The sequence below is a fragment of the Sminthopsis crassicaudata genome, chromosome 4, assembly GCF_048593235.1.
Source record: "Sminthopsis crassicaudata isolate SCR6 chromosome 4, ASM4859323v1, whole genome shotgun sequence".
NCBI lineage: Eukaryota > Metazoa > Chordata > Mammalia > Dasyuromorphia > Dasyuridae > Sminthopsis > Sminthopsis crassicaudata.
The window spans coordinates 402,426,176-402,452,214 of NC_133620.1; the positions used below are offsets into that span (position 1 = coordinate 402,426,176).

The 26,039-nt window shown below is 33.4% G+C and overlaps 1 protein-coding gene across 1 annotated transcript in view; it reads right to left on the reverse strand.

The window, feature by feature from the left end:
• Window positions 1-26,039, reverse strand: part of DNAH14 (dynein axonemal heavy chain 14) — a 347,573-nt gene that overhangs the window by 43,287 nt on the left and 278,247 nt on the right. The window contains 5 exon segments of the mRNA XM_074264888.1: window positions 942-1,098; window positions 4,211-4,261; window positions 6,003-6,265; window positions 16,362-16,560; window positions 16,640-17,067. Coding sequence (XP_074120989.1) covers window positions 942-1,098; window positions 4,211-4,261; window positions 6,003-6,265; window positions 16,362-16,560; window positions 16,640-17,067 — 1,098 coding nt within the window.

The following is a 26,039-nucleotide window of genomic DNA, read 5'->3' on the forward strand; positions in this document are numbered from 1 at the left end:
TTTCCCTTTCCCTTTCCCTTTCCCTTTCCCTTTCCCTTTCCCTTTCCCTTTCCCTTTCCCTTTCCCTTTCCCTTTCCCTTTCCTTTCCTTCCTTCCTTCCTTCCATCTCTTTATCTATCTAATCTATCTAATTATCTGAATAACTAGAACCTGACATTAAGGAGCTCAGAGTAAGAGGAAAGGGGAGATAGGAAGGGTAGATGAAAGCAATTAAAGTACTTTTGGAAAATCTGAGGAGAGATAGAACCTTTTCAGTTTACAGGGGATTAGAAAAGGCTTCATGAAATAAGTGCAACCTGAGTGGAAGTATTCCAGAAATAGATGATAGCTTGAATGAATACAGAGGCCAGAGATGGCAGGTTGAAATTGGAGAATAGTTGGAAGTGCATTTTGGAGCCAGACTATAGGAGATGCTTAAATGTCAGATGGCTATCACTGAAATTCCTGATGAATGTTTCCCTCCAGGGAAATGTAGTTCCTTAAAGGTAGAGAATGTGTGTGTGTGTGTGTGTGTGTGTGTGTGTGTGTGTGTGTGTGTGTGTGTGTGTGTATGTGTGTGTGTGTATGTATCTTTGAATTTCCAGGATTTAACCCAGTGTCTTACAAATAGCAAATGTTTAACAAAGGTTTTTAAAACTTAAATGACTTCTTTTTGAACAAGGAAGTAAGGTGGTCAGACACATACCTTATAAAAATTATTTTAGCAGCTGTGGGAATGATAAAATGGAGAGGGGGAATCTAGGAAGGAGGCTATTACAATAGTCCAGGTAGATGATGAAAACCTGGGTGACTAATACATGTTATAAATGCAATATTAATCCTGTACCTCATATCACTAAATGAATTTTCTGAAAATACTGTGGTAGTGTGTGCTTATAGTCTCTACCACTGAGGAGAATGAGAATCTTAAATATCATCAGTATATTTATAAAGTAGCTCACCATGAGAATGGATGAATATTAGTGGAATTCTGGCATTAGACTCTCTAAACACTTCCTTTAAATTAATTCCAGCTGTATGAAGATAATTATATCCCAATTTTTCAGTAACAAATCTTTGCACAGAATTATTTAAAGATCCTGGTTTAAGGATTTTTATCTAAAAATAAAATAGGAAAAAGAGGACAAAATGCAAACATGATTTTGAGAAATGTTATTTCATATAAAAATGCAATAGGAACAAGCTTATAGTAATTCAGCATTAGCTTTCAGTTACTCTTCGAACCTGACATTTTCTTTATTTGTCCTTAATACTTGTAGTATTAACTACATAACCACTGTTACTGACAGAGCCTGTGGCTCTTTCACATTTACCAGCCTAGGACCCTATTCTGGATGCAAAAATCCCATAAGGGAAGAGGTTTTTTTTTTTTAAATTTTAATCGTTTTTATTTATCAGATATATGTGTGGGTAATTTTACAGCATTGACAATTGCCAAACCTTTTGTTCTAATTTTTCCCCTCCTCCCCCCCCAGATGACAGGTTGACCAATACATGTTAAATATGTTAAAGTATAAATTAAATACTATATATATATATACATACACATGTCCACACAATTATTTTGCTGTACAAAAAGAATCGGACTTTGAAATAATGTACAATTAGCCTGTGAAGGAAATAAAAAATGTAGGCAGACAAAATTAGAGGAATTGGGAATTCTATTTAGTGATTAATAGTCATCTCCTAGAGTTTTTTTTGCTGGGTGTAGCTGGTTCAATTCATTACTGTTCTATTGAAACTGATTTGGTTCATCTCATTGTTGAAGAGGGCCACGTCCATCAGAATTCATCATCATTTAGTATTGTTGTTGAAGTGTATGATGATCTCCTGGTCCTGGTCATTTCACTCAGCTTCAGTTAATATAAGTCTCTCCAGGCCTTTCTGAAATCATCTTGTTGGTCATTTCTTACAGAACAATAATATTCCATTACCTTCATATACCACAATTTATTCAGCCATTCCCCAATTGATGGGCATCCACTCAGTTTCCAGTTTCTGGCCACCACAAAGAGGGCTGCCACAAACATTCTTGCACATACAGGTCCCTTTCCCTTCTTTAAGATCTCTTTGGGATATAAGCCCAGTAGTAGCACTGTTGGATCAAAGGGTCTGCACAGTTGGATAACTTTTTGAGCATACTTCCAAATTGCTCTCCAAAATGGCTGGATATAGTTACGATTAAGGGAAGAGTTTTTGCTGGAGGTCATGTAGCAGTTAAATATCTGAGGCCCATTTGAATTCAGGCCCATTTTACTGGACTCAGGCCCAGCGCTAACCCTAAACACTAAAAAAGTTGGTTTTAGACAATAATGAAAAAATTATAAATTAATTAAATTAAATATAAAAAATAAATAATGAAAAAATTAATAAAAAATTCACAGTACTAGAAAAATAATTTTCTACTGCTATCTCATTCTATTGCCTTCTTGTGATGGGAGTGATGCTGGGATTTCAAAGACCATATCAAAGCTCTGTTAGTCTCAAATGAAGCTGGAAGGACTCACTGGTAGTCTCTGTACATCACATCCCTGACACTGACTGATTGTGGTGATGGTAGCTATATCTGTTGTAGGGACCATTCTTGAAGGCTTTCCACCATGGTGGAATCTAACATTAGGGCTGAGCCATTAATATAGCTTCTCTACTGGCCAATGTATATGATTGCACATCTTTTCCTTACTAGGAAAAAAAATATTATAGAATTTTATGTGCAATAAGTACATACATCATCTACTTTCATACCATGTGTGAAGGATTAATGTACTATAATGGGGTCCTGGAAACATTAAAATGATTTTTTCTATCAGAAATAACTGGTTCCTCCTCTTCATAGTTTAATTTGTAGTCATAATTACTTCTTTTTTATGGGTATTTTTTCCCTATCATCATGGGATATTGTTTTTATTTCCATTTAAATTAATGTTTTAGTAGGTGGAAGAGTTTGGAGAAAAGATGTTCTTTGGTGGAATCTAATTCTTTTTGATTTCTGAGCAAACATAAAGCTCCTTGGGGTACCCCTGATATCTCTTTTCCTTTCTTCTCACTTTTTTTTCTCCTTGGGATAATAGTATTATCCTAAGTACTAGATCTGTGATTTTTTGGTATAGGAAACATCTTTCACCATTGGCAGTACACACCTTTTCTGCAATATATAGTCTTAGACAGATAGTTAGGGACCTAATTGATTTGTGAAGGAGGTATTTTTCAGAGGTGGTTTTTATGGCTCTGGCTGCTGTTTATTGTCTGGTTGTCACTGAGTTGTATACGACTATTTGTGACCTCATTTGAGATTTTCTTGACAAAAGTAATGGAGTGGTTTGCCATTTCCTTCTCTAATTCACTTTACAGATGAGGAAACTGAGGCAAATAGGGTTAAGTGACTTGTTCAGGGTCACATAGCTGGTAAATATCTGAGGTCAGATTTGAACTCAGGAAGATGAGTCTTTCTGACTACAGGCTCACTGCACCATCTAGCCATCTGTCTTGTGTTCTTAGTGCACTCCTTTTTTCTTCATCATGCCTTAAGAGTGGTCAATTCAGAAGCAATTCTGATTAGAGTTAGCTGAGAGAAAGGCATTTAAGTTCCCCCCACCCCTTTACTTCAAGTCTTATATTGAAAACATATTTCTAACTTACCTTAGAAGGGTTGCATGTTTTGGGTTTTTTTTTTTTTTTTTTTTTTTTTAGTTGTTAAACTAAAAGTATCTTGATATCTTGAGATTTGGAGTGGAAGTGTTAAATGATTTGGAAGTCATTGTGGGAGCAAGGTTTTTGACAGATGTGAAAGGCCTAGGAAATGTTCTCTAGATTGTCATGGAGCAGGAAATTGTGCAGAAGAAATTATATTTCATTCCTAAAGATGACTGCTTATCCCTTTCTTGCCAGGAAAAAATTATAGAATCATATGTATAATTTGTACAAGCATTATCTACTATCCTAACATTAAGGAAGGAGGACAGCCAGACAAGATGATTGAGAGAAAGGAATCAACTTTTCCCCCTCTTCCTATTCAACATAAAAGTATCAGTAATGATTTTAAAAGAAAAAGCTTTTGGAAAGTTCTTTATAAGAAGATGATGACTATTGGTATTGCCAAGATCTGTGTTCTTATGTTTGCCTTACAAACATTTTAGTTTTGAATAATTCAAAGTTGGTAATCAGTGCCTAAAAGATCAAAGATTCTTATATTTTCTATCACATATCTTACCAATGTAAGTCTTTGAAATGAAGTGAGATTCTCCCAGGGGAATATTATTTCCTGTTCTTCCAAATCACTTTCTGGATCAAGATTTCGAAGAGAAAATTGAGATGAATGGATTCATCATTTAAGTCATTAAGTTAAGACATTCTAAAAACAAATTCTTTAAAATTTTTTTTCATACAATTTTAAAATTTAGTAACATTAAAATTAAGCATTAGCTACTCCTTTTATTTTTTTCCTGTACATTCCCTATTTGTATTCTCCATAAACTATTCCTTGCTTGAGAGTTTGGGGAAATGAATTCTTGGGGAAATGAATATGTAAAGCTATGGCTCCCAGGTATTATAATTGGTTGATACTCCTTGGGTCAGGGAAGTATTTCAGGAAAAAAATCGTTATTTGGGGAATTTCTTATACTAACTGTAAAAACTCATTTATAACCATAACATTAATGAAAAGCAACTGGTGTGGTAAATAGACAGGATCTTGGAACTAGGAAGCTTTGGGTTCAAGATTTAATTATGAAAGGCTGTCTATGTGATCTCTAAGAGCCCTATGCACATTTCTAAGACTGAGTTATATAACAGTTGTTAATTTGCCTCTGGTTGATCTGTAAGACATCTCCACATCATTCTTTAATAAGCAGCTGTAGACTTTTGCCACCTTTGGCTCCTGATTTGAAGTATTGACTCAGTTGGAGTATTAGAGTACTCGTTTTCAATGGAATGTGTTCCTTCTGCAAAGCTAAGGGTTGGCAAGCTATGTATGGCCCATGGGCCAAATTTGGCTTACTTTCTGTTTTTTCATAGCTCAATGAACTAAAGATAATTTTTACATTTCAAAATAAAATTTTATTTGGACAAAGCTATTTTCATTTATTTATGTATTGTAGCTGCTTTCATGCTAAGATAGCAGAATTGAGAAGCATTACAAATTGAAATTTTAATTATAATTCAATAGTGTTTCAGGGGCCATATGTATTTTTGTATTGCAACATTTTGTTATTTATTTATTTTTATTACAAGTATATACCTATCATATCAAAATGAGAAAAGAAGCAAGGAAAGGAAGGAAGAAGTTTTGCTAAGATTTTTTTGAGCTCAAGGATGGGGTTGAAATTTTTCTGAATGAGAAGAACATTTCCCCACCAATTCTTGTTATTGAACAATGAATAGCTTTGAAAACTAACTTATAGCATAGACTTGATGATACTTTTTAATTAATTCAACCTAAAGTCAAAGAAAAACAGAACTTATATTTGGCGAACTTATACTGTAGTAAAGTCAATTGATGACTATTTGAATTACAAGCTGGTTTTTTACACTTCCTGTTCTGTGAAAAGTTAAAATAGGAAGCAAGATCTTCATCCCACACACATTTGCAGATAAATTTTCTAAGCTGAAACTATAGCTCTAGCAGAACCCTAATACAAATGCAAAGAAATTATCATATTTCAAAATCAATTTAACTGTTTAATAAATACTATCTTGTTATAACATTTGTAGGAAAAGCTTGTTTGCCTCTGATAAACAGATTAATGACCCTTAATAGATTAATGGCTCTTTTACATAAATTATTATATAAAGTGAGGCATATATACAATCACAGAATTTAGAATTGACAGGGATCTCAGGACTTTGAGTGCAAATTTATTTTACAAAAGAGAAAACTGAGGCATGAGGTATTAAGTAGTTTACTCATATTAGCTGGTTCATTAAAAGTGACTAAAGTTACCCTTTTCTTTTTTCCAAGGTTTGAGATGTCAACTGGCCTCAATTTATAGCTTGAGCCTATTAACTTAAGCATTAGCTTTATTTAATTTGAAAAAAGATAATTTCTTACCTTCTCCTTCTTCTTTTGAATTTGGGGAAATATAAGGTTTGCTCATTAGGAAATATGTACCTTTGCTGTTCATAAAATAATTCCATTGTGATTTATTTGACAAAAGAGATTGACATAAAAGAGCAAATGATTGTATGTGATGACAGATGAACTGACACTCTTTTAACCTGGATTCAGAAAGCCAGAAAAGATGCTCAGCTTTTCTGAGTTCATCTAAATCTAATTCTGGAAAAGAAATACAAATCTCATTAGAATATAATGATCTTTTGTTTTTTAATTATTTATTCCAAGATTTAAAATAATTACCTTTATCTGATTCATTTAGTTCACTACAATGAGCCAATGATATGATATATTGGTGTGAGTACTCCCTTTATATGTGCATACTATGTCCCATCCATATAACATAGAGGGTCTTTTTGTGTTACCATGGCCACACTAATTCATCACTTATTAAGAAGCTAACATTATTGTTAATGAGCTTTGTTAAAATATCTAAGACTAACACTGAGTCCCTATTCAAAGACTTTCCAGTTTGCTAAAACCTACTAGAATTTGTGCTTATCTTGGCTGGAAAATCCTTTGATAACCTAGTTTTACCACTAGGTCATGATGGGACACTAAAGTAGGACTTCTGTGGAGGAATTTCTTAAAAACAATTCAATTACATGTAAGTGCTGTAAAAGAATAGTGACATACTTAAAACTAATTTTGCCTTAATCAACTTTACTTTTCAATAATGTACTTAGTTGCACATTATAACATCTTATCTTGCAAAGAATCATATGGTATGATTGGTATTGGAAGGTACCCCAGAGAGAAATCGGTCTACTCTATATCCAGTTCATGAAAAATGTTTTACAACATCTTCCAACATAATAGAAAGTTTTTCAACTGTCAAGACCAATTTAAAAAATGGCTGTTGGGTAGGTATATGAATCACAGAATTTAGGAGACCTGGAGGGGTTGAGTAGGGAGAAGGGAAAGTTGTGAGAATGTGATGGAACTGTGAGGGACCCAATCTAGTGCCTACCAAGCTCACACTCCAATTTGAAATACTTTCATTGTTGAGAATCCTATATGTAGTTTGAGTAACACTTTTCTTTCCCACTTCTTCCCCAACATAACTTTCCTAGGTAAGAAACTGACTTTCTGGGAAGCTGCTAAGAAAAGAATCCACATTACCATTATAAAGAGGATAAAGTCTCTGGTTTCTTCCTATTTTGAGCTTTTAGTCATCCAAATTTGACCTGGGCAGGAATAGGACTTCCAGATAATAATCATGTTTCCATGGAATTGGAATTGCCTCCTCTATTAATGTTAAGTTAAAGTTGTGTTTTCACAAAATAATGAACAACTTTAGACAAGATGGATAGTAATAACTGTTAGTAACATTTATGTAGCACTATAAGATATAAAGTGCTATATATATGTGTATATATATATATGTATATACATACACACACACACACATATATATATACATACATATATATATATATATACATATATATATATATATATATATATATATATATATATATATATATATATATATATAATATCTCAACTAAGGCATAGAAGATAAATGACTTGGCTAAGGCTACACAGGTAAGGCTGAAATTGGATTTGCCTTCCTAACTTCAAGTCAACATTCTATCCACTGTGATACTTTGTTGCCTGAATGAGTATAAAATATGTAACATTACATATTTCATAAAAAATTAGAATTTTAAAAGAGCTAACTTCTTAGTGAATATAGTGAAAACTTTTATGCAGTTGCTTTAACTTCTGGGATTTTGGGAGAAAATCTTTACAACGTTCCATTCCATCCATTCAAGTATGCTTTGACCACTGTTTACCTAAGTATCTGCCACTATTTTCTTTGGATTTCAGGCAATTTTTTTTACTCTTGTCCCATTGAAAAATCTTTATCTTTTTAACTTCAGGTTATTAGTACCTTGTTGATTATTTGTCTATCACTAGCCAAATGAATTGATTGCTGTAGCTCGGTACAAATAAATCTTATTCTTCAGAATTAAACAGTGTTTTTGTTTCAAAGAACTTATACTTGTTAATTTTGAAATCTTGTTGTATTAAAAGGAAAACCAAAGGAGATGCTGAACCTGATTATAGAAAGGGGAATGATTGTGTTCTGCTGTAAAGCCTCCAATCAGTTAATTTTTAAAATTTGCTTTAAAAAAACCTTTATTTTTACAAAGTTTTTTTTATTTCCCCTTGCTCCCTGGTAGTCCTATGTGTGTTTCCTATTTGTCTGTTTGACAAAGACAAGAGGCATCTGGAGAAATGCGTCCAAGAGCCAGAGTTCTGGGGTTGGTATTTTTTGATGACGGCTCTTTTCCTATTAGTCCAACTAGATTCCTCTCTAAGATCTTCCCATGGATATTAAGAAAGAATCCAAGTAAATGGCAGTCTCTCTTTGTGTTATTGCTGCCTTATATTTTGATTATGAATCCATCCAACTCCAATAATCTACATGTAACTCTTTTGCTACTTTTTTTCATTTATTATTTTCATTTATTCTCTATCAGTTTCTATTTTCCTATTCAGACTCATTCAGTATCATACCTTACCAATTAGATGGCGATTGCCATCTAGTGGTGAAAGAAAACAATTATGATCACTGAGTGTTTTGAAGCTTCAAGAGTTTTATCTAATTTAAATATTCTTTCATCAATGTTGTCTGGAATCCATCTATTTTTTTTCACTTAATAGTATTTATTTTTTTCAATTATATATGTATATATACATACACATATATGCTTTATATATGTGTATGCACATATATATAGTTTATATATATGTATATGTGTATATATACATATATAGTTTTCAATATTCATTTTTGTAAGATTTTGAGTTTTGAATTTTTCTGCCTCCATCACTTCCTTGCCCAAGACAGCAAGCAATCTGATACAGTCCATATATACACATACAATCATGTTAAATGATTTCCATATTAGTCATGTTGTGAGAGAAAAATAAGAACAAAAGGGAAAATCAGGAGAAAGAAAAAACAAAAAAATTAAAAGAGTGAAAATAGAATGCTATGATCTACATTCAATTTCCATAATTCTTTCTCTGGCTGTGGATGATTTTTTCTATCATGTGTTTTTGGAATTATCTTACATCACTGTATTGTGGAGAAGAGCTAAGTCTATCATAGTTGATCATCACACAATGTTCTCTTTACTTCACTCGGAATCAGTTCATGAAAGTCTTTCCAGGTTTTTCTGAAATCTATTTGTTCATCCATTTCTTATAGAACAAAAGTGTTCCATTATATTCATATATCACACCTTATTCAGGCATTCCCATAGTTCCAAATTGCTCTCCAGAATGGTTGGACTAGTTTACAGCTCTACCAAGAGTGCATGTGTCCCTATTGTCCCAGATCACTTCCAATATTTATCATTTTCTTTTTTTGTCCTCTTAGTCAATCTGATAGGTGTAAGGTAGTATTCATATTACTGAAAAAATACTGAATAATAATGGTGATGAAGGGCATCCTTGTTTCATTCTTGATCTTACTGGGAATTCTTCTAGATTATTCTCTTTTTGTATAATACTGGCTGATAGTTTTAGGCAAATGCTGGTTATCATTTTAAAGAAAATTCAGTTTATTCCTATGTTCTCCAGTGTTTTTAATTGGAATGGGTGTTAGTTTGTCAAAAGCTTTTTCTGCATTTATTGAGATTTAGTTTTGTTACTGATATGGTTAATTATGTTGATAGTTTTAAAAATATTGAAGTAGCTCTGCATTTCTGGTACAAATCTCACATCATCATAATGCCTTATGCTAGACATAAATCTCTTTGCTTATATATATATATATATATATATATATATATATATATATATATTTAAATTGCATTATTAGTAGGGTAATTTTCTTTCTTTTTTGGGGGGGGCTATAAATTTATTTTGGTTCTTCCTGTTTTAGGTGTCAGCACCATATTTTTGTCATGAAAGGAATTTGATGGAACTCCTTCTTAGTCTATTTTGAAGAATACAGACCTGAAGATTTTTTCTTTGAGAGTTCATTGATGACTTGTTTTTTCTAAAAATGGTGTTATTTAAGTATTTTATTTCCTCTTTGAGATTGAGATTTCCCCTAGTATTGTTTTGCTTTCTATTTCATTCTGAAACTCATTTAACTTTTCCTTTAGGAACTTGGATGCTATACCACTTGATACATCTATTTTAGTATTGCTATTACTTCATTGTCTATTGTACCCTTTATTGAGATTTATCTTTTTGAATTAAATCTATTTTTGTTTTTGTCTGTCTTGTATCAGGATTGCTACCATTACCTTTTTTTTTCTTAACTACAACTGAAGCATAGTATGTTTTGCTTTAGCCTTTTATATTTTACCTTTATCAAGTGCTATACCACTTGATGCATATATTTTGATATTGCTATTACTTCATTGTCTATTGTACCCTTTAGTGAGATGTAATCTCCTTTCTTATATTTTTGAATTAAATCTATTTTTTGCTTTTGCTTGTCTCATATCAGGATTGGTACTGCTTCTTTTTTTTAAAACTATAGCTGAAGCAAAATATATTTTGATTTAGCCTTTTACATTTTACATTATCCTTCTACTTCAAATATGTTTCTTGTAAACAACATATTCTAGGATTCTGGCTTTTAATCCACTTATCATCCACTTCTGTTTCATGGGAGAGTTCATCCTATTCATATTCACAACTCTAAGTGCTAACTGTGTATTTCCCTCCATCCTATTTTTCCCACTTATAGTTTATTTTCCTTCCTTTCACCTTGTCCTTTATTACCAATGTTTTGCTTCTGAAGCCTCTTTCCTTCAATCTGCCCTCCCTTCTATCAGCCTCCTCTGTCCCCTTTTCCCCCTCCTTTCCTTTTCTACTTCCTTATAGGGTAAGATAAATTTCTATACCCAACTAAGTGTGTTATTCTTTCTTTGAACCAAATCCAATGAAAGTAAAATTCAAATAATACCCATTCTATCCATTCTTTCTCTCTACTTCCAATAGGGCTTTTGTACCTCTTCATGTGATGTAATTTACCCTATTCTGCCTCCCCCTTTCTTATTCTCTCAGTACAATTCTTTTTTTACCCCTTAATAATTTTTATATCAGCCTATCAACATCAATTTATCCTCATTGTATATGTATTCTTCTTCCCTAAGAGAATTACAATTTTCAAGAATTACAAATATCATTTTCCCATGTAAGGGTGTAAACAGTTTAAATTTATTGAATAATATGTTTTTGTTTATGTTTTTCTTTCCTTTCCTGTTTATCTTTTTATGCTTCTCTTCAGTCTTGTATTGAAGATCAAATTTTCTGTTTAGTTCTGGTCTTTTCATCAGTAAAGTTTGAAAATCCCTTATTTCATTGAATATCTAACTTTTCCTATGAAAGTTATGATCAATCTTGCTGGGCAGTTTATTCTTGATTGTAATCTAAGTTTCTTTGTCTTTCAGAATATCATATTCCATGCTCTCCAGTCCTTTAATGTAGAAGCTGCTAAATTCTACATAATCCCAGTTGTAGCTATTTTTCTTTCTGAATGCCTGCAGTATTTTTAACTTGACCTGATAATTCTTGAATTTGGCTCCAATAGTCTTTGGAGTTTTCATTTTGGTGTATCTCTTTGGTGGTGATGGTGGATTCTTTCTATTACTATTTCACACTCAGGTTTGAGAATATCAAGGCAGTTTTACTTAATTTCTTGAAAGATGTTTTCTAGGCTTTTTTTTTTTTTGGTCATGGCTTTTAGGTAGTTAAATAATTTTCCTAGAATGATTTTCCAAGTCAATTGTTTTTCCAATAAGATATTTTACATTTTTTTTTGTTTTTTTCATTCTTTTGATTTTGTTAGATTCTTGATGTCTTATAATATCATTAACTTCCACTTGCTCATTTCTAATATTTAATGAATTATTTTCTTCAGTTAGCTTTTGTTCCTCCTTTTTCATTTAAAGGAGTTTTTTTCTACAATGTTTATGCTTCTTTTTTTCTAAGCTGTTGACTTTTTTCATAATTCTGCATAATTTATTTCTTTTTCCAATTATTCTTTTACCTCTCTAATTTGATTTTTAGAATCCTTCTTGAGCTCTTCCAAGGGGACTTTTTTGAGCCCAGGACTAATTTATATTCCCCTTTGAGGTTTAACACGAAGGCATCTTGCCATTGCTATCCTTTTCTGAGTTTGTTCTGATCTTTTCTGTTGCCATTAGTTTTCTAATTTTTTTCTCCCATTTTAAAGAGCTGAGGTCTACTTCTAGGGTATAGGGACAGGAACTTGGTCATTGGCTTTCCATGCTGGGGCTGTGGTGCTGGTGGCTTGCCTATTGCACTGGAATGACCTAGCCTAGTCACACCTATTGTGCTGTGGTTCTGGACCTTGGGACTTGTCTTCTATGATGGGGTATGAGACCACCTAGTTGGGCTGCTGAGCCAGTACTGAGGGCTTTGGTGACTGATGTGTTCTGCAGCTAAGAACTTTCTGCTAGATTGCCCACAGCAAGTCCATCCTGGTCTGTGTTCCCCTTTTACCCAAGTGAGAACTTTCCTAATGTCTTTCTAAGTTATCTTTAGCTAAAAAATTGTTTCACTCCATCTTTTTGTGGCTTCTATCACTCCAGAATCCATTGAGAAGCTTGATTTAGGGTTGTTTCCTAGGAAAACTGGGAAGAACTCAGACAACTTCCTGCATTCTCTCCAACATCTTGGCTCCACCTTCTGTAATCTATTTTATAATAAACCTTTTTTTCTCTTTCCCTGTGTGATCCTTGCTCATGGTCTTCCATAGGTCCTCCGCAGAGGATTACACTGAGGCACTTAAGTGGTGCTCTAGTGTACGGAGTATTATTGATCTAGGACTAGAAAGACCTCACTTTAGATCTGATACCTACTAGCTGAACAAGTGATTTCTCTTTGGAAAAGTCATTTAACATCTTTTTACCTTAGTTTTTCATAATGTAAAATTTCATAATCACAATAACATCAACTTCCCTAAGGCTGTTGAGAGGATCAAATATATATAAAGTGCTTGGTACAGAGTAGATACTGTATCAACCATTTTATTGATATTAATTTGCATCTGATTCTTTATGATTCCATCTGGAATTTTCTTAGCAAAGATCGTGCAGTGGCTTGCCATCTCCTTCTCTAGTTCATTTAACAGGTGAGGAAAGCAAGGCAAACAGAGTTAAGTGACTGAGGCTGGATTTGAACTTGGGTCTTCTTGACTCCAGCCTGCCACTCTCTACTACCAACTGCTTTTATATAAATGTTAGCTGCTATTATATTATTGTGTAATCCACCCAACAACATAGTAGATTAGATTTTCTTCCTCAAAGGTTTTTTTATTTCATTTTAAGGATATCGCTTGAATACTAGAATCTCTTTTCTTTTACTCATCTTAAACAATTGGCCACCTTTGCCAGGTAAATTCTAGGAGGGTCTACTCTGCTGGAAAAGTTTGAATTTGAGTATCAGGCTAGTAAATGTTTAATAACCAACTTTGCTGAGGGCAAATGTACACAAAATATGCTTTTAAGTAAATATAAACTGCCTTAGTAACATTTTCTTTAGCAATTCTTTAAGTCTAGACAAAAAAAAAAAAAGATAAAGCAAGCCCTGAGTTGTAGTGTTTGCCATTTTCTGGGGCATAAATGTTCAGACTAAAAATTTAACAATCAGTTCTCAGAGCTGATAAGAGTTAGTTCTGGCACATCTCTGGTCCCAAAAGCAGATTGCCTATTGTCTGAGTACTAACCCAACTAAGAATGAAAACATTTTCCATCAATTTGGCCATGAGGTAACAAACTTTTTGACTACAGCAAGCTGTATCAAGGAAAATAAAATAAGGGTTCTCAATCTCATAAGTCCTCTCTGCCATTTTACATTAATAGTTGTAGAATGGTTAAAAAGGAACTGGGTCAATAAGAATCATAGGTTTTTCATTTTTAGGGAAGAATGCATTTTTAGTTCTTGCTATCAATTGAAAATTATTAACAAGCAGAAGCACTTTAAAAACTGGTTTATCATATATTTTAATATGTATAACATATATTGGATTACTTGGGGGTAGGGGAAGGAGGGGAAAGTTTGGAACACAAGGCTATGCAAGTGTCAATGTTGAAAAATTATCCGTCTTGAAAATAAAAAAAAGCTTTAATAAAAATAAATAAATCAACAAATCAATACATGAAAATATGTACAGAACATAAAACCCTGGTTTATTATGCTCAGAAAATAAATTCAGAAATCAGTATGCAAGAAACTTGATCCTGAGTCTTGAGCTGTATCCTATATTTTTGGTCACATAGGCAGGATAGGTACATAGGAATTTTATAGAAGGCAGAAGGGCAAGGTAAAGATTTACATATCAAAGAACTGAAAGTAGAAGAGAAAGCTCTATATCAAGTTAAAACTGCTCAGTAAACCCTGGAATCAGTTTGGGGGCTCAATGAGTAAGACACTGGGGTTAGAATCAAGAAGATCTGGAATTCAAACCCAACCTCAGAAACTTATTGGCTGTTTGATCCTGAGTCAATCACTTAACCCTTGCTTACCACAGTCGGAATTGGCAAACTATTTGTCAAAAAAAATCTCCTGGACAGTAAAAATCAAGACACAACTCAACAACAACAACAATAAACACTGGGGATATCGTTGGAATTTATAGACTAGCCATTAATAACAGAGTATAGCTATGCACTTGACATGTTCATCTTAAATAGAAATAATCAGGCAGAGCCAGAAATTCTCTTATCACTAACTAGTTAATCCCTTGAGCTAAAAGTCTTAGATAAATTCTGCAAGCTCTAGTTAGTTTTGTGACTTGCTTTTTAAAGCAAATGCCAAGTCAGAAAAACTCTTTACTGACACTGTAACTAGGAAAAGAATATGAGTTGTTGTTTTTCTAGAGTTCTGCTTTCCAACTGACTATTGGGGAATATATGGCAAAAAAAGCAATAGCCAGTTATAGTTATTTTTTAATCCTTTCTCAGCACAAAAAAAGAAGTTAGGGAAATTGAACTCTGCTGTCCAGGAGTCAGCTCTCTCCCCTCCCATTCCCTATTTTGGATTTGCTTGCAGCTATTACATAAAAGTAGAGAGAAGCAAGACTTTTTGCTAGTGTTTTCCAAGCTGCCTGATGTGCTGTGGCTATGGAATCACCATTTTGGTGGAACAGTTTGAAGAGCTGGAGTTTTGAATGTGATGCATGTATGTGCCTGTGCTTATGTGCCCTTGTGTTGTATGTGTTCCTGCAGAATTCTCATGTACTAGATTGTCTTAGGAATTACTTGAGATCCTGGTAGATTCAGGAGAGCACAGAAGAGTTTGGACAGTGATGAATATGTGTCATAACATCAGAACAGCAACAAAATCTTATACCTTTAGGGCTTCTTGCTTCCCCCTCCGCCCCATTCTCTTGTCACAACTCATGTTATCCCAGCCCTAGGACTACAAACATGATAATATGACATCAAACACCTGTAACGACTGAATAAATTAAATCAATTGTGAATATTTCTGTCAGGCTATTTGACATCATGTGGCCCAAATGATTAACTGAATTTTTAGTTTTCATCTGTCATATGTAAAACATTCTTGGAAAAATGTCACTTGCAAAATTCTCACCTCCCTGCCCTCAGAACCTTTTATGAGAATGCCAGGGCTCTTGTAGCATTCTTTTTTCTTTTATTATTTTTAAATGTGACTAACAATATAATATAGACATATATTCTTGATTAGTTAAATCATTTTATGTGGCATTTCAATCCTATGTTCTACTAAGATACACTAAGTGTGAGAATGTCTTTTTGATATGAATGAGGTCTTTAATTCTGTCTTTTTTTTTTTTTTTTGCAGCTTTTTTTAAAGGATTTTTTTTTCAAAAGAAAGAGGAGGAAAAGTCACAAAACACAGATAAGATTCGTCTTCTGATGCTCTCAGTCCACTACTCACTACCTTTTTTTAACCAGAACTAGGCATTATGGCTTGCATTTTAGGTTTTTAACTAAAAATAACCTTAATCATAGTCATTTAAAAATTGTTCATTTATATATAGTGTGCAAGGCTCTGAGCTAGGTGCCATGGAAAATACAAAGATAAAATTAGACTTGATCCAGCCTTGCCTAGAGGAAATTTATACTCTAAACTTAGGGCCAAAGTAACAGTTCTTAAAGGGAGTTTAAAGGTCAGTGATTACAAACTTTTGTTTTATGGGACTGATTCAGAGCCTTCCTTTACAACTTGACAAAGGTTTTTTGTAGAGTCATTGTCTTTTACTTACCTTCATTTTTAGCTTGGGGTAATTTCTCCTCAATATTTATCAGTAGGTTAGAGTACAAGAAGATGTTCCATTCTTCCTCTGGTAAACATTCTGTACTATTTAGGATTTGAGATCCATCACAATTATTTTGCAGGATTAAGGTGCAAAGCCGAAAGGAGAAGCAAAGTTTATTTTTGATAAACAGTGCTGAAGAAACAACCTGATGGGAAAAGGTGACTGTAGGATTAGTGGAGCCAACAAAAGACATCTGGAAAATTTGAACACACATAGAATCTTACCTTATAAATGCTTTCTGTCAATAATTCGACTAAATCTGCAATATAATTATTAAAGCGTACTCTGTCCTTCAGAGGATCGGGTTTATCATCTTGGTACTTCTGCAGTCTCTGAAACACTTGCACTTTTCTTAAAACAGAAGCAAACTGAGATTTGTCTTCAATTTTACTAGCCTTGTAGGTTACAGACATTACAAACGTGTCCCGGAACCAATCCAGTGAAAATTGGTACATATAGTTGATCTGTGCCAGACCTGCTACTAAAAAATAGAGCAAGGCACCCCTTGTTGCAATGGGAAGATAGTTTTTACGGATCATTTGAAATTCATTTTCAGCTTTTTCTGCTGTCTTGATGCGTTCTGAAACTTCAATGGATGTCTGTTTGGATTTTTTTAAGTTTTCTATAATGGCATCATCATCTAAAATGCAACCTAAACAAAAGTAAAAAGTTGATTTCAATGAAAACAACAGTTTTATTAGGTTTGTTTTCACTTTCTGTATCTTTCACATAGGAATTTTTATATTAATTTAAAAAAAGATCTTTGTTCATTCCTTTTGTTTTTACATTACTCAAATTTCTTCAAGTATCCTTTGACTTGTCCCCATATGACAAATCACCCCATATAGCAAATAGCATTTTAAAGCAAAAGAACAAACAAGAGATAGATTTACAAGAGGTAAAATGGATAATTTTGGTTACATAAAATTACAAAAGTTTTACACAAACAAATCACAGTAGCCAAAATGAGAAGAAAAGCTGGAAACCTGAAAACAAGTTTCTTTGATAAAGATCTTATTTCTCGAATGCATAGAAAACTGAAGCCCATCAATCAGTAAATGGCTGAACAAGTTGTTGCATATGATTATAATGAAATGTTACTGTGATATAAAAATGTTGAGCAGACTGATTTCAGAAAAACCTGGAATGACTTATATGAGGGTGGGCAAAAAAATTGGAAACTGAAGGAATAGCAATCAATTAGGGAATCAATTATGGTATATGAATACTATGGTATATAGGAATACTATTGAATTGTAAGAAATGATGAAAGGGATGGTGTCAGAAAAAAAAAAAACCTGGGAAGATTTAAATGAAGACTTTCTGTTTGATCAGTTTTTGCTAATTTTCTTTTCTTTTTGAAGAAGGATCTTTAAAAAAAATAATAACCTGGGAAGACTTAGGCAATACAAAATGAAGCAAGCAAAAACTAGAACATTGTATACACTAACAGCAAAACTATAAATAAAAATAACTGTGAAAGGCTTAGTAACTCTGATTTAATGATTCATCAAAATTCCAAAGGATGGATACAGAATGATTTAGAATGCTGTCCACCTTCAGATAGAGAACTGATGGACTCACAATGTATATGAAAGTATATTCCTTTTTTTTTTTTTTTTTTTACTTGTCTTGCTTTATTTTAAAACACTACTCATGCAGTAAAAATATGTCTTACATGATTTCATATGCATATTATATTTCTTACCATCTCAATAGGTAGAAAAGGGGATAAAAGGAGGAAGAGAATTTGATATTGAAAATATAAATAATCCTTCCAAACCAAAATTATGTCAGTCTGTTTATTTTTTCATAATCTCTCTGACATTGATTATTTCCATCTTTCAATGTATTTTCCAAAGATGGCAAGCTAAGTATGGTATTTAACCTTAAGGTTTCCATTATTAGTGAAGTGGAACATTCTTTCAAATAGTTGTTAAGAGTTTACAATTCTCATTTATCTGTTGAGGAACGGCATTTAGTTTGTGTGTGTGTGTGTGTGTGTGTGTGTGTGTGTGTGTGTGTGTGTACATATATATGTATGAGTGTGTGCTAGTTGTTTACAAATCTTGGACACAAAAATCTCAGAAATTTGATACAAATAATTTAATTCATAGATATATAGCTTCAGCTGATCTAGAGATCATACTCCCTTCTGCTATTAATATCTTCCTTGTGGATTTATTTGTTTATATCTAAGGTCTTTTCCTGAGTTTTCTTTCAACAGAGATATTTGGTAATTTATCTTGTTTGCTTATATTCCATTATTGTTTACTTTCGGACTTCTTTGATACCCTTAAAGACTGCATCTAAAAGTAGTCAGTGTCTTCCCATGTGGGGAAATACTAGTTTACTGACTTTGGTATCCAGCTCAAGTGACTTTTGCAGGATGGGGCAGAAATGGCTCCAACTAGTTACCAGTCTACTTTTCTCTCAGGACTAGTGGAGCGACACATATATCACACACACATTATTCAGGGCATACATTGTTCCTCAGTTTTCAGCACAGAGCCCTATTGTACTTTGGTTTCAGCCAAAGCCAGGTCTGGTCTTTTGATTTTCCATGGCACTGGGAAGAGATAATGGAGTTGGGGGTGGAAGTGGGACAGTGGGTGGTGAAATTCTGTTTTGAGCCTATGCACTAGTTTACTAGTATGGTCAGAGCAAAGGGGCTGGTAAGGGAGGAGTTGCTGAATAACTTCACTAGGGATTATTTATTAGCTTTCTTCATCAGGTTATCTTTTTACGACTTCTTTTATCTTAAAAAATGGAGACACTGTAAATCACTTTATCTTCTGTGAATAATTCCTATTTTGGAGAGACTTCAAAAGTAGTAGGGATTGGAAAGATCCTTATTTAATCCATTTTATTGTTTACATGTCTTGGAACTCTAAATTGTATATTTTCACTGGCTTCCTCCCATACTTAGAATTCTTTCCCTGCCACCCCAAAATTGCATATCTAGTAAAATGGGTCATATCTTTTTCTGATGAAAAATTAAAAAAATTAACTTGAGGTCTACCAAACATTCCTGAAGAGAGTAGACTTTCTCTAAGTCTTTGACATATGAACTAAACACAGAAAGTAATTAAAACAAGTTACAGTATTTTAAAAATGTTGACAAATAGGAAGGTGTGGAGGATTTAATCTATAGGGATCAAAAAGGATGCTATTTCTTTGAGATTCTAACTTATAGGAGGGATATTCATGAAAACAATTATTAATTAGGAATTGACCATGAAGATCATGAAAGCATGGGGAAAGGAAAGTAAGGGATAATTTACTTATCATATCTTTGTAGAAGGGAGGAATTTATGACTAAAGAAGAACTAGAAAACATTATGAAAGGTAAAATGGACAACTTTGATTATATTAAATTAAAAAGCTTTTGCACAAACAAAACCAAGAGAAACAAGATTAAAAGGGAAGTACAAAAACTGGTGTTGGAAAACTGGTGTTCATAGATTTTCTTGACACAGGTTGCTACAAACCTTTAATTTGTAAAAAAAAAAAAAAAAATGCAATACCTGCTAAGTGCAATGAAATATGTCTGTAGTTGCTACAGAGACCATAAGCAGCCTCTTTGTCACTTTGCTGTATTGTACATGTTGCTGTGCTGCAATTGAATTTTTATCATATCAAAACAAGAAAAGAAGAAACAGAAAGAAAAGTTCACTGATGATTTTTTGAGCTCAAGGAAAGGACAAATTTTTCTGAGTGAGAACTGGTTTCAGCTGCTATTTTTGAACACTGCATGGCTTTGAAAATTAGTTAGCTCTAAGGGCAGCTAGGTGATGCAGTGGTTAGAGCAGCAGCCCTAGAGTCAGGAGGACCTGAGTTCAAATCTGGTCTCAGACACTTAACACTTCCTAGCTGTGTGACCCTGGGTAAGTCACTTAACCCCAATTGCCTCAGGGGAAAAAAAAGAAGAAAAAACCTTTTTCTCAGACTTGATAATGTTTCTTAATAAATTCAATAAGAATCCAAGGCAAAAGAATGCTTATGTACAAAACTTATTCTGTGATAAAGTTAATTCTATGTTCCCTAATGCCACAAGTAATGCCAAATTGCCTTATACATATCCCATGCTGTCAACAGTTAAAATGAGAAATGATATTTCCATTCTCACAAAATTTTTCACTGGATACATTTTCTAGGCTCAATTTACACAGTGTTTTTAGGGCCTTGATACAAGAGCAAGGAAATTTCCATATTTCAAACTGATTTCACCATGCCACCAGGGAGCTTCCACTTAACCTTCAATTGGTAGTTATTAATTTGCAATGGAACGATATACCAAAAGACAAATATCAAGAGAAGAATCTAATACAATTTTAAAAATGCTTTCTAAGTAATAAATATACTCAATTAAAATCATATTCTCATGGACTGATATCAGTATTTGGCAGTACCTATCTGTGAAAAGACATTTTCAAAGATGAAATATGTAAAATCCTCATTACAGATGGAGCATTAACAGATGAACATCTGCAATCTATTTTGATGATAAGGCAATGTTAACTTTGAATCCTAATTAAGTGAAATATTATCCCTCCCTAAGAAGCCCATTCTTGCCATTAATAGACCTGCATTACAAAATTGTACTCAATTATTAATATTACATTTTAAATTTTGTCAAAAATTTGTGGAGATTTTTCTTTTTTGTTACACAAGTACCTATATAGTATCTTCAATTTTGCTTTTTTGTTACACAGAATCTAAAAAATTTATTATCTTCCTTTTATGGTAAAAGTTTGTAGACCCTTACCATGGAGAGCTCATTTATTTTCATATTTCATACTTTTTTTTTAAATAGGATTTGTTTAATGAAATGGTTTAAGGTATAGGATAAAAGGATACACAGAGAGGTAGTATGCTTAAAAAGATTCAAAATCTTGGGAGGATTTCTGATGATAATCTCTAGTCACCTACTTTCACATGTTCTCAGTCTTAAAAAATTTAGCTGATGGTGGAGAGAGGAATAGCAAACTCTATTAAAATAAGAGGAGTCAGTCTGCAAACCCAATTATTGTCATACTGTCTGCCTTAGAATTGGTTTTCAAATTGATAAGGTACTGACCACATTTTTCTCACACTACAATATGAATCTACCCTTTCGACAAGTTCCATGCTTGTATTCATACATTTCTTTTATTAGAACCTTTAATGCAGAATCTCATCTAAAACATAAGGCATTTTTGGATAAAAAGAAACAAAAGAAGGCAATAATTTTTAAAAGGCTTATTTCACCTGAGAATAATTCATCATCAATATAATTTAATTCTAGTTCTCATATTCAGAAGCCTAGAGAAGGCAGTTTACAACACATTGACCATGAAAACAATCTTTTTTTTTCAAAGAAAGAATATGATTCTGAACAAAAGAAAAATCCATAGTAAAATATCGCTGAAAAAACCAGATAGATATCACATGTGTTTTGTCATATCTAGAATTAGAAGAGTCATCTTAATGTTCTATCAGAACATAATCTGATTCTCCATTTGAAAAAAGGGACCCAATTATTTATTGGGTCTTTAGAGCCTGAGATTTTGTTGGAGCAGAAAAGGCCTTCTGATAGATAACACTGTTGTAGTTAGTATCTTATTCTCAGAGCAAGATGGCATGGTGGACTAGTCATTTAATTGTGCTTCAAGGAATGGTTGGGAAACTAACAAGAGAACTAGAGCCTCTTTTTGTCCAAAAAAATAAAAACAAAAACCAAAACCAAAAAAAACAAGTCTTACACTGATTTTTTGACTTCTCTTTCATTCGATAGTCTACCATTATTATAGCAATAAACAAGTAAAGTAAAAGTCTTACTTTAAAGAAAAGCAATGGAAGTATAGTTTGAACAAGAAAAATTTTAAATAAGGCTAAATAGTAAGATAAACTTTAAGTACAGCAAAGATAGGATTACATTCTATACTCTTTTAGAAGTGACTAGAAACAAAGGAACAAATGCAATCTGTATCTCAAAGGCACATCCACTGACTTGCTGGCCTCCATATTTAATCAAGTCTTAAGTCTTCTATCATTTCTTGGATTGTGAATACCTATTTTACTCTCTGAGAGCTTTGCCTCTTGACCTTTCAATCCTTCGTTTTTCTTTCTTGCTTTCCCTCTAACTCTCCCTTTTCTTTTTTCTTTCTTTTTCTTCCTGCCCTATGAAACTTCAGCTCTTGTTTAACTCTCCCTAGAGCATTCAGATCTTAATTGATAAAGTTTTCTCAACCAAGAGTTCCCTCTATCAATGAAATCCCTATTGTTAGATATGTCATATTGCTCCTACCACAGATCTTTTAGAATTCAAATGGGCAAAATGAAATATGTCGGAAATGAAAAACTAATTATATTGAAATGAAGATGTATTTTTCCCCATTCAAGTTTATGGACCAACTGAAATCCACCCACAAATCTTTTGGAGGTCCAGAGTAAGAACCTCTGTGTTAATGATTTTTAATTCTATCTTCCTGATGTCAGAAATTTCTGAATTTTAAAACTGATCTTATTAACAACATGACTGATATGAAAATAGATTTTACATGATTGCATACAGTATCCTTCCCACATTGAAGGAGTTAAGGTGGGCCCCTCCTCCATCCCCCTGCGTCCCCCTGAACTCTCTTCTACTCCCCTTCACCTATTTCCTACTTGTAAGGTGAAAATCACATATTTTTTTTAGCCTTCCTTTCAAATCACAGGCGTTTGAATTTTTTTTTTTTTGTATTTTATAGAATGGTTACAGCACCTTATTGTAAAATTTGAGTTGATATTTTTCAATACTATTGGTATATTTTATGCATTTCAGAATTTCTAAGTATTTTCTGTCATTTGCTTGCCTCCATTTGTCATTTGCTGTTTCCACAAAACTCTTCTAAAATTCCCATTTAATTTTTTATGCTGACCCATAATATACTGATACTTTGATGATAAAAGTGATAAAGAAAGGAGGGAAAACTATACATATATATCAAATTGCTTACTGTCTTAGTGAGGTGGGGAGAAGAAAGAGGGTGGGGGAAGGAAGTTTGAAACTCAAAATTTTATTAAAAATGAATGTTAAAATTGTCTTTATATGTAGTTGGAAAAATTTTTTAAATTCTTAAAATTAATTAATTTTAAAAATTGTTCTAAAGGATATTCTAATTGATTAATTTTTACTTTGGAGGTATTTTTTATTTTCAATTTTATTCATAGTATTGGGGCTGGCTTTGGGGGATTTGTTGATTCATTTCATCAACCAATCTTTTCTATTTGAAGCAATTTTCTTTGTAAGGAGTTTTAGTTTTTAGTGGTTGTTTTACTCATTTGATGCATTTATTGCTACTTTGGGAATAAAGTAGGGGAGCTAAGACCCTCTTTCTGCCATTTTGATCTTCTCTTCCCGTTGTTTTTATGGAGTGAAACTACTCCTTGTACTCATTGCATCAAGTCTCAGAATTCTGCAGAGGCTTCTAAATGAGATTTACAACCACTCAACAGGATTGGCTTAAATCTTGGTGGCACTAAGTAAATGTCTATTGCTCAGAATATGTGTAGTTGACTCAACAAATTATTGGATTGGCCATCAGTACATATATTGTGAATATTAATTATTCTGCAGATGACCAATAAGCTGGGCCCATAATGGAAGACAATGAAAACGGATTGCTTTTGTAAAACTGTAAAGCATGTTCAATAACCACAAGTTTCAACATAAATCCATCTGCTTATAACACAAATTATCTTTCAGGAATTCATATGGATGTGAATCATGGAAGAATATGATTCAGGTAACCCAAAGGGTAATGGAGATAGACCATGTGGGAATAAAAAGCACAACATCAATGTTGAATTTATATGCAAGAAATAGCATTAAAGATTTCATCAGAGATGCGTTTATGGAGAGGCAAAGTCAGATCATGCAGCAAAAGCAATAAATAACAAATGAATAGCACTGATGTAATAGTTTAAAGAACTAGAAGGTTCTTAACATGTAGGAGAACCCTTGTGGAGAATATAGAGGAAGACATGTACAAACATTACGTAGGATAAGAATATGAGAAGTACAACCTTGGACATTGCCTACAAAGTACTGAAGAAACATTAATGGCATTTTTGATGGACTGTCACCAGTTAAAAAAGAGAAGATTTTCTCTGTTCTAAGGTGATTTAGAATTAGATGTTTTCTGTGGTGGATTTATGGACACATTCACCATGGACACGTAGTGTCTGGGAATCAAGACACTGCAAAATTTGGATATGATTCTGGAACACAATGAAATTTTTTGTTGTGTCTTTTTGGATACTCTTGAGTTGTTAACTCCTCCATTTAACCTTTGGGGGTATTGGCTACATTCATCAATAAGCTTATTGACAAATCCAGGTACTGGATTTTGGTATTGTCAAGGAGACAAGGAAGGCAATTATATTAGTGGAAGAAGTACTGGATTCAGGGTTTGGATACACTTAAATGTTGTGTCTGATATTACATATCTATATAGTTTTGGGCAAGTCACTTATCCAAAGACTCAGTCTTGGTTTTCTCTTTTCTGAAATTATATTAGTAACTTTAGTTCCTCTCTCATTAGGTGGTTGTGAGGAATAAATGAGATAAAATAGAGGTAGTATTTTACTAATTTCAAAGCACCATATAAATGTCTGATATTCTTGAAAGGTTCATTGGAATTTCAAATAATGTTTGTGGAAAAGGATTTTTCAGGCACTGAGTGGAGAGCTTAACCATCTACTTTTAAGCAACATTGGAATTTGGATTGTTCACTTTGAGGCAACATTTTGGGAATTTAGTTATTAAAGAGGAGGGGAAATATTGTATGTGAAAAAGGAGGCACAGGGCCATAGAGAATGCCATTGTAAAAGTTGCTTAACCTTATCATAAAGAGATTTTCCCCTAAAGGTCTCAAAGGGATTTTCAGAGATGGGAAAGAAGGGAAGGGCTCATAATGTGTGAGACATGAGGTTAGAACACATGTGCAGAAGATGTAGTTTTATAGCCTTGTCTGTTCCTAAAAGGAGATCTCAGGAAATAAGGCAAGAGTGATAGATACTAATATGAGTTGAGTCCAGTGGCCAACTATATCCTAGCTCTTAGGTTTCATGTGTTTGAAGATAAGTGACGACATTCAGGAAGAATTAAATTCAATAGATATCTATTGTGGCTATCATGCGCAAAGTACTATGCTAGGGTTGGGATATAAAGGCAAAGATGAAATAGTCCATAACTTTAAGAGATTTACACTAGAAAAGATAATTTTTCTTTGTGGACTTAAAAGAGAAACTAAGATGGGGCAGCTAGGTGGTGCAGTGGATAGAGCACCAGCCTTGAATTCAGGAGGACCCGAGTTCAAATCTGGTCTCAGACACTTAACACTTCCTAGCTGTGTGACCCTGGGCAAGTCACTTAACCCCAGCCTGGGGGGGGGGGGGAAGAGAAACTAAGAATGGGGGTCTCCTTGAGATGCTCAAGCACATTATATGATGGGAACAAGAAATTAAGTAGCAAAAATAGTTTTGTGGCAATTCTATGCAAAGATGGGGGCTGCAAAATGACTCAGTGTGTATAGCACTGGGCCCAGAATCAAAAAAATCTGAGTTCAGATCTGGCCTGAGACACTTATTAGCTGT